The sequence below is a fragment of the Branchiostoma lanceolatum genome, chromosome 8 (genome assembly GCF_035083965.1).
Source record: "Branchiostoma lanceolatum isolate klBraLanc5 chromosome 8, klBraLanc5.hap2, whole genome shotgun sequence".
NCBI classification, from domain to species: Eukaryota; Metazoa; Chordata; class Leptocardii; order Amphioxiformes; family Branchiostomatidae; genus Branchiostoma; species Branchiostoma lanceolatum.
The window spans coordinates 12,285,227-12,295,324 of record NC_089729.1 but is presented as its reverse complement, the minus strand read 5'-3'; the positions used below and the strand labels follow the sequence as shown (position 1 = coordinate 12,295,324).

The 10,098-nt window shown below is 39.7% G+C and overlaps 1 protein-coding gene across 1 annotated transcript; it reads right to left on the bottom strand.

Annotated features, from left to right (window-relative positions):
• Positions 1 to 124: 124 nt before the first annotated feature.
• On the bottom strand, positions 125 to 9,427 carry LOC136439505 (stromelysin-1-like). The gene is made up of 6 exons (XM_066434922.1): positions 9,283 to 9,427; positions 4,561 to 4,684; positions 3,966 to 4,180; positions 3,116 to 3,323; positions 1,245 to 1,403; positions 125 to 990 (listed from the first exon to the last, which is right to left on the bottom strand). The coding sequence occupies exons 1-6, from the start codon at positions 9,292 to 9,294 to the stop codon at positions 899 to 901; spliced, it is 810 nt and encodes a 269-aa protein (XP_066291019.1). The 5' UTR covers positions 9,295 to 9,427; the 3' UTR covers positions 125 to 898.
• Positions 9,428 to 10,098: the final 671 nt, after the last annotated feature.

Sequence of the window (10,098 nt, the reverse complement as noted above, 5' to 3'; positions counted from 1 at the left end):
TCTTTGAATAAAAAAAGAAAAGAGAAAAAGACTGCAGCTAAAATGTCCCACAAAGATCATGGACTTTTGGAGAATATACCTCCTGCAAACAGTACTCTATGAAACCAAGGACAGCATAAGGTGATAACGCTTTAATCCTTTATTAAAAAACAACACACAAGAGTGATAGATGTCACTTGAAAACGTCCGGACGTAATCTTTGTTTTCTTCATCCAGTTGTTGGGAGTAAATTCCATCAGTATCGTGTACCTTGCAGTGATGTCTAACGGCCCCCTCACGCTTGTGGGTATATTCAAGTGCGTATAAGTTGCGCATTAACATTTGTTTGGTTTATGCAAAGTTTGCAGGGATGAAGTTGTTTTCTACTTTGACCCACCGTTGTGCAGCCTAATTATCGAACCAAAGAAATGACTTATTCGGCTGCAAACTTAACCTAAAACAAGAACTCATGCGGACTTGCATATACGCACAAATGTGACAGGGCCCTAACCTTCACGTACATTTGTATCTACGTGTACAGGAATCTTTTCAAGCTACTTTTAAAAATAAAAGTAGTTTGTGGTCATCTCTCTTCACTAGACGGCGATCACTGAGCGACCGTATAGAGACCAGAACTGTATTTGTGTTGCCCTCGATTTCAGACTTGGAATGCATATGGTGCAGTAAAAGTATGATTAAAAATGAACAAAACGCATAAAACAAAACAAGATTTGTTCTTTATCTAAGAATCCGTCGAACAATCTGTCGAATCTTTGGTCGGTCAGCGGTCGCGGCCGCCTCCAGTGGAAAGGCAGTGTCATCACGTTTGGCACTTCTAAGGTTGGCAAAGAAGCCCTACTCTCCGATGACGTCGTTAAACGACAGCAATACAAAACGTTGAGCGCCCTCTTGCGACTTTTTAAAGAATGCAGCATTTCCATTCCGACTCGTCCGGGTTCTCCGTGGGGGGTTCGGGACGAGGCACCACCGGCGGACGGAAAGGTTTCTTCCCTGTGGAAATTTGAAAGGCAGACAAAGGTCAAAATTTAAAAGATACATCGTAAAGATAATACATAAGTATATGAATTGATGATAAGAATTAGCATTGTCACTTATACCAACTTTCCACTGATGCTTCGGTCCTATTTCCAATCCGGGGCCCGGTTTGCGAAAACGAAAAATAAAAAAAAGAATATCAAGAAAATACACAAGTCAAGTCACGTGACATTATTTGATTTTAAAATCCTTTACTACAATGTCCGTACCGTACAGAGCCTGAATCCTGTTGATGTCGTTCTGGTGCAGTTTGAAGTTCGGTGTGTACCCCTGGTAGATAGGGAACATGAGCGAACCCTGCACGTCGGAGTGGTCCAGTCCAAGGCTGTGCCCCAGCTCGTGTGCCGTGACGATGAACAGATTCGTGCCTATACGGAAAGTAAGGGAATGGGATGTATCAGTACAATATATTATAAAAGAAGAACTTTATTGCGCAACAATTGTAACAAAAGTATGGCACACATGAGAGTTAAACTGTGTTTAAACTGCTGTTAAAAATTATTGACAAATATAGATAAAATATATATAAAAGTTTACAAAAGTTTACAAATGTTTACAAAAGTTTACAAAAGTTTACAAAAGTTTTACAAATGTTTACAAAAGTTTACAAAAGTTTACAAAAGTTTACAAAAGTTAACAAATGTTTACAAAAGTTTACAAAAGTTTACAAAAGTTTACAAATGTTTACAAAAGTTTACAAAAGTTAACAAAAGTTTACAAAAGTTTACAAATGTTTACAAAAGTTTACTAAGTTTACAAAAGTTTACAAATGTTTACAAAAGTTTACAAAAGTTTACAAATGTTTACAAAAGTTTACAAAAGTTTACAAATGTTTACAAAAGTTTATAAATGTTTACAAATGTTTACAAAAGTTAACAAATGTTTACAAAAGTTTACAAAAGTTTACAAATGTTTACAAAAGTTTATAAATGTTAACACATGTTTACAAAAGTTTACAAATGTTTACAAATGTTTACAAACGTTTACAAATGTTAACAAATGTTTACAAATGATGACAGGTCACCATTGTATTGGATGCCTGAATTGCGCTGTGAAGTACAGCAAAATACCGTACTATACAGCAACTTTACAGTAGTACAGTTAAAAATTTGATGGTGAAAATTTTTAGCGATTCGGTCTTCTGTCGGCGTGCACGTATATGTAAATTCTGCAGTTGGTACATCATGCATTTCTGGGTGCCAACTTCACAACATGGTTGCAGAGGAATGGAAATTTGGTCCTGTTATGAAGCTTTTTATCTGCTCAAGTCCCCCTCCCCCTCCACCTGCTATCTGTAACCTCTCTTAAAAGGCCACGGGTGTAAGAGCAGGTAAAAGATGACTTACACATTTGCATAATATATGTTTGGTCATGAACACCTTTATCTAACTTACACATGTTGCAATGACAGTCCTATAATTTTCCAATTAGATGAAGTATGGTGTTTTTGCACTAATTATGCAAATAAGGAATTTATTTGCATAATTGGCATCTGTTGATGCTCCACTTTCCATGAACTACATATGTTACATGTATTTGAGTCTGATAATGGAAACACTGCAAATATAGATTGTCCTCATTAGCTATGCAAATTTAGTCACAATCAGCATAATTTGCACTTCATTATGTATATCTCTGTCCAAGCTACTTGCATACTAAGTATCATATTGACTGTCCTATACTTTTCCGATTAGATGAGATATGGTGTTTTGCATTAATTATGCTTCACCACTTCTTTATTACATCACAAGCTATCTGCCACCCAAAAATCAAGACCACAGCACGTCCAGGTCAAAAGATACAAAAATTGCAGTTCTGCTGCAGTACCAAGGTCACATACCAGGGGCCCAAAATCGACCTTGAATTTCCGCTTCACAACACCCGCCCACATATCAAATATCATTGTAATCCATCAAGAGGTAACTCGAGTTATGCTGACTGGAGTGGTGCGGAAAGACAAACAGACAAACAAACAGACAGACAAACAGACACACTCAAAACTTAATATCTCCATTTTTCATGTGTAGAAAACAAGGTAATGCCAAAAATGTCGCCAAAATACACACGAAACATTCTTCACCTCTGGAGGATCGAACGGTCCAGGTCTCTGACTCGTCGAAGTGGACGTCCCCACCGATGCCGGGCCCGGGGAAGAAGGCGTGCGCCAGGGTTCCGCCAGGCCCGTCCAGCGGATCCTCGTCGCCATGGCCGTACCGCTCGAACGACATCTCGATATCGGAGAGAGCAGAGGTCTTCTCGAACACCAGGGGCGTCACGTTGGACCACACCTGATAGAGTGTAAGTGACATAGGCTTGTAATCGTAGATACCATTGATCTTTATCTAACTCTATGGGGGTGTATTCTAGCAGCCTCTTTCTAGTCTAAAATACACGCATCATATTATTGAATAAATAATTCTTTGTACAATTTCTGTCCATACCAGATTACCTATGTTTTCTAGTTTGCTATTGCACTACTCATTCATTCATTTATTTATTTATTTATTCATTTATCCATTCAATGATTCCTTCCTGTCTGCCTACCAGCTTTTCATTACTTTCTTTCTTTCCTCCTTTAATTTCAGGAGAGCATTCTTCCATTCATTCATTCATTCATTTTTCATCCATCCATCCATTCATCAATCCATTCATTCATTCATTCATCCATTAGATCTGTAAATCATCGTCTCATTTTCATTCAGTTATTTATGAGATCATTTTCGTTTCTTTCTTTCCCTCACTCTACACCCTTCTTTCTCTTTTCCTTCCTTCCCAGAGTCCTTCTCCCTTCCTTCTTCCACGTCTGATGTAATTTGTATCTCTGTTATATTTTAGCTAACCCTTACCTCTTCCCCCATGACCTCAATGAAAAGCGGGCTGTATAACGAGTTGAGCTTCTCATGAATAAACAAAGATTCAAACAAACAAACCTGTAGCCCCCTCCTGACAGCGTCGTTCACCTGTTCCTCGGTCAGGTCGGGCGTGTACTTGTTGATTCTGTACGTCAGTTTCCGCTTGTTCCACTTGATGCCGTAGCGGGCGATCCTCCCGACGGCTGCGGCGTCCGGGGCTGTCATGGCCGCTGGGTCGGACCGGAGGCACCGCGCCTCCGTCATCTTCTGGAACAAGGCGTCGTCCAGCTCACCTAGGGTGGGCGGGAATGTTATTGTCCTTTACACCTCATTGCGGTCAGGTAAGTCAGGTAAGTGTAGTGTAACAATTGAAATAAGACAATATACCAAAGGTTAAAGATGAGACTGAGCAACACTTTTCGCTAGCATTAGAAGTGCCTATTCCCCTAGTGTTCTAGGTACCACCCTTGTATTTACCACTTTGACAGCATTTTCAACGATTTACTTTATTTTATCTTCATTTAGATACTAGTACGTTATATATTTACTCATTCATTTTACAGTAAATATGACTATTCGTATGGTTGTGTATTTGTGTGTGTGTGTGTGTATGTGTGTGTGTGTGCGCGCGCTTGTGTGTGTATATATATGGAGCTACAATGTATCAATTTACCATTGGCTGGAAGACCGACAATTTCCTGAAATTTCTCAATGGCCTTCGTCACTTCCGCTTCCGGTCTTGTGCCCAAACTCTTTTTCAGGTAGCCGTAGTACTCCAGGTATTTTTCGGCCTCGCTCTGAAAACAAAGGAGATCGAAATCAAATACAATTCCCTCACGACAATGTGTGAGAATCCATAATCATGTATTTCTAACGTATACTTCAAGAGAAATGAATTCGAAGAGCCAAGTTTTGCTTTACAAAACGACTTGTCTAAAGTTAGTGCCTCCTCTCCAAGTTTGTTTTTGAACCTAGGTGATGGTTTTGAACAAATAGGACGACCAACAAGCAAACAGAAAATAAAGCGGATAATGTATTTAACTAGAAAGGCAACATTTGCGAGCAAATACAGCATGTTTAGCCATACTCCTCGCCATGCAAAAAATGGACTCTCCCAAAATAACAATGGACCATTCTAAAATACTTGCACTAAAAAAATGAATCACCCCAGTCCAAAATTGAGTCTTCCAGTAGCACCTCAACACAATATGGACCAGTCCACAACCATATCCACTAATTGATTAACAAATACACTTCTGCTAAAAAAAGGACTTTTTCATAATCATTCCAGCTCAAAATTGAAAAATAATTAAAGAATCCTCCCCTTGCAAGAATGGGATATTCCGTGCCATTTCCATGTAAACCAGTCGAAAAATATCCGCTGAAATTACACTCTTGCGCATAATCAACCCAGTTCAAAATTGAATTAAAAAAGATCAACCCCAGGGAAGAATGAAGTTTTCCATAGTATACATATGAAGATTTGACAGGAGACGAAGGAAATGACCAAAAACAACATATTTGAGTCAATTCAAAGTCACCGAGAGGGTTTTAGTATAATATTTGTAATATGTTTGAACTATTTTGATTAAAAGAATGTCTAAGTCACAATAGTTCTAAAGTGTTCAAACAATTAGCATTGAAACTTATAACATGTTTGAACTTATTTCACATACGTTGGAAACATTTCGAACGTAACTACACAAAAATCTCTTTATTTAGAACAGTTTCAAACCATCTATCCAAATGTATCAATGTTCGAACAATTTGTAACAAGAGATTTTCACAATTGCCCTCATAAACGAAGAGTCAATTCCATGTCACCGAGAGGGTTTTCAGGTAATATTGCTAGTGAGTTCAAACAATTTTAGATAAAAGACTATTCCAGTCAAAATAGTTCTAAATTGTTCAAACAATCAAGAATGAAAGTTTGAACATGTTTGAACTTATTTATACATGTTGGAACTATTTGGAAAGTAATTGCACAAATATCTCTTTATTTAGAACAACTTTCAAACATCTATGTGATTGTTTCACTGTTCGAACATGTTGGAACAATTTGCATCATTTTCAAATGGTAGATTTGGGTTATTGCCCCTATAAAAGTAGGTGCTAATCGCACTCTATTGTCTGCCTCTGTATATTTTTAGATTTCACGTCTGGACTATTGTTTTGAGGTGTCTATGCATGGCACCCAGGCCTAATCCCCTACACTTTGAAGGGATGTGTGAATTACCCTGTTCCCATCCCACTGACCCAGTTATACCATGTTGTTGTAATGTTGGAACATGTAGGAACAAATGATCAACCTATTTTTCTACAGTTTCGAAAATGATACAAATAACAAGTGCAATGTTAGAAATTTGTCTAACATGGTGGAACACAGCAGAAACTATTTAGAACATCAAATGAATGTTGGATATTGTTCTAAACATTTACTTATCTCCCTTAGATTGTTACAAAGGTTTTGCAAATGTTAGAACAAAAGGCAACTAACACCCTCTCGGTAATGTGGAATTGACTCTAAGTCCTCCTGTGTGTTTCTGCCTATTTTCGGTGGCCGCGCTAGACCACCAGCGGATTTGTTTTGACGGAGCGTCACCCGCGCGCGACGATGTACACTGTTCGGCACCGCTAATATCCGGCATTTTCCCGCTCCAAAACACTCCACAAGACCCACGTTTTAGTGTTTTGCCTCTTGTGCAACACGATTCGATTTGCATTACTAACGGGACGAAAATGATAGAAAAAATTCACCCCGTCCCGGCGTCCGTCCCAAAAACATGAACGACATGAAAATATATTTTCTTACAGATTCAATCACGAAAATCAACAGCATGGGATTCCAAATTTTCGCAACGGCCGACCATTTATCATGGCTGAACTTCCTTCCAAGGCGTGCGATAGATAAACATTCCCGGCACATAATAGTCACTAGTACCAGACTAACGCAAGCTCATGATGATAATAGGGAGAAAGTTTGTCAGTGAAGTTTGGCCACCAGAGGGTACATTCATTTAACGTTACACGCTAGCGCAAAGGGGCGAATCATTGACCTTACCGGGGACTGACTCTACTGGCCTAATCATTCCTTTTTTGCCGAATTCTACGATCCATACGCCCGTACGTAGGACATGTAGGAAGGCCTGGTGGTGGACGCTACACATCACGGGAGACGCGTGTTGGTCCGAGACAGACAGCGGCGTGCTTTCGATCGCGTAGCGGCGACGCACCACTGCGACAACGTGCCGGACCAAATGTATGAAGTCGGCGGCAGAGAGAGATCATCAATCAATTTTGACAGGAGTGTCGCGCCAGTCTGAGGAGAAACGATCTCCCGTGTTGTGTTGAAGAATTTGGAGTTTGAAAATATCTGGAATAACTAATGCTAGAATAAACATTCACAAAATCATTGATTTAACTTGTTTTCTGTTATAAAATTTCCTAAACTGCAATTTAACCACTGAGTTTAAGGGAACATGGTGTTTTCCCGATAATCACGTTAAATGTTTATGTCCGGTCTTTCCTCCTCGTAAGCAAACTTCTAGCTTGGCCAGGTGCAAGGCACTCGGGGTCAACGACCTGTAGGTCATATGTAGTATTGAAAGTGACAGAAGTGGCAAATATTGTCAAGAAAGCCCAAAATAAATCGTTTTGAATATATGTATGCCAAAAATGGGAATGTAGTCCTTTAAATATTTGTTTAAGCCACATATACAGCAAATTTCAGGTCATTCGGTTGAAATACCAGGGCGCAGGAGGCCAAGATATGCTAAAAATAGCTTAAAAACCTCGATAAAATCACTTTCAAGGTCAATATCAAAACAAGGAAAAGAACGCACATTGGTTTTTGCCTACATTACCTCTGTACCAAATTTCAGGTCATTTGGTCAAAAAATGACAGAGATGAATCGATTTGAAGATTTGACAGGAGAAGAAGAAGAAGAAGAAGAAGAAGAAGAAGAAACATGAGAGAAAACAATATGTTTAGCCATACTTATGGCTAAACATAATGAAAAGGGCATACATAATATGTGTGCTTAGTTACACTTACATCCAACCCTAAGCCTCGCCTATTAATTGTAGTGACCGACAAGATGTCTCCAAGTAGATGTATGGGGTCTCGCTCAGTGTTTTACGCATGTTTTGGCAGCATCATTTACGTTTTTCCAGTAGTTCGCGTTTTCAGGAGAGGAGGCGAAGAGCTAAAAAATGCTGACCGCTAGAAATATTTACAGAATGTCGCAGAAACACTCGTAATACACACTGAGTCGATCTGCTTGGAGATTAGCCGCCACCATTACAACAGTAGAAACTCGTAGAGATGTTTTATAAACGTTACGTTGGACACCAGTAGAAAACAACATAGACAGAAATATTCAGGGAAGCAGTTTGAGAATGGGGATCAAATTTGCTCCACTATAGTCTTCCCCGTTTGTTTTACTTTAGATCCCCTGCACCTACCGTTAAAGGCCCCTACTTTGAATGTTGGCGAAAAGAATTTGAACAAAATTGTGTCTATTGTTACCATTTATAGCAACGTATCTTTTTGAATCTATCACATTTTAAGTGTTTATCCATGTTCAAAACGCGACCAATACATTATGTGTTTAACAAGTCAGGTACTCTAGACCAATTTGTAAATAAACCCAACGTTTTGAACACGACCGTACGGCCCTTCCGACATCGTATTTGTAGTGACTATCCCTAGGCAAAGAGATGAGGACAACTAATTATGTAAAGAAGTGAACGAATAATTGACTTAATTATCGACTAGATCCTACAATAGGCGCTGTTAGCCAGCATTGTGAATGAACTGGCTCCCGTCAAAACAAACCCTTAACGAAAGGGAAGCCGACACCTCCGGCTGCGAAGTGTGTCAACAAATTACGTCAGCGGTTCATGTCTGGCTGTCACGATACAAACCATTTCATGTACTATACACACAGGGGAAATGTTGCCAGCTCCTTCCTCAATTCTATTGAATTCGTCTCAAGGCATGTGTGAACGTACGACAGTATGTTGCTATCATAGGCTAGTCTTAGACATAATGACTTAATTAACGTACAATAAAGCAACCTCACGAAGAGGTAGGGGCGTGTACATTTTGGTGAAACATTTGCAATGTTCTTTATACCAATCAACTAGTACATTCCTTGAGTTACTACAGACTGTTTAGAAGGCCTTTATGGTAGGTCCATTTTGTCCTGAGATCCAACGTCACCAATAATGCATCGTAAACAACCTACCATTGCCGCCATTAACGCCACGCCCTTTTTGTAACGGACATTGTTTTGTAGTTCAAGTGCAACCGCTACATAACGTCGCCTATGCATTCATGTTTTGGGAAACTACATGGTGTAGATCTATAGATGATACAGACGTATATACGTACCATTCGGTCCATGATGTACCTATTATGTGGCTGGCTTCTACAGGTGAAAATGACGGCGTACACACGTACGTGTTTGCGCGCGCGTGCGTGTAACCGGATCTAGTTCGGTACGCTTCACCTGTGCCGGTGACCTGTTAGCCGCCTGAGGCACAATGGCGGACAGGTGTCGTATTCACCTTTGCACAAAGCGTGGTCGCACACAAGGGCAGCGTACCGTGGGGAGTTAAGCCGAGTTTTGCTAGCCTTTTGCAAGGTATTTTTCCAGTGCTCGGGAATAATACAATAATAATAACTTCATTGCAGGACAATTGTACAAGGTGCAAAGTATGACGTCTACTGGTACATATTATAGCAACAGTTCCATAAAGCATGACCATACAGCAATTTGATGCATAGGCAATAAACAATACATACATTTCCTTCTTAAAAAGACTATACCCATCAGGTACAGGGAAAAGGAAATATATCAAAATGGTCTGTTGACTGGCACATTGAATGAACCATCTGTTTCCATTTTGACGCAGTTGAATAGCATTTTTCTCGATGAGTACCGTTGGTGAAATACTGTCCTTACACGATGCAGCAGCTGTTGGGATTTTCTATATCATTTCTGTCTACCTAAGATCATCAGACAACTAGAAACACAAAACAAACAAGATCACAGAGCCTTCCTAAAAACGACTTTGACCTTTCTCGTCCCAGCACTTTCCCACATACCAAATATCATTACAGTCCATCCCGCGGTCCTAAAGTTATGCAGACACAAATGTCCGAAAATACAAACATACAGACACCCACACAGACACACTGAGTCCA

Coding starts and splice junctions, on each gene's coding strand:
- LOC136439505 (XM_066434922.1), bottom strand. Junction 4,181..4,560: donor TGTCGGTCTTCCAGCCAATG/GTAAATTGATAC, acceptor CGCCCACCCTAG/GTGAGCTGGACGACGCCTTG. Junction 991..1,244: donor CAGGATTCAGGCTCTGTACG/GTACGGACATTG, acceptor AAATTTCCACAG/GGAAGAAACCTTTCCGTCCG.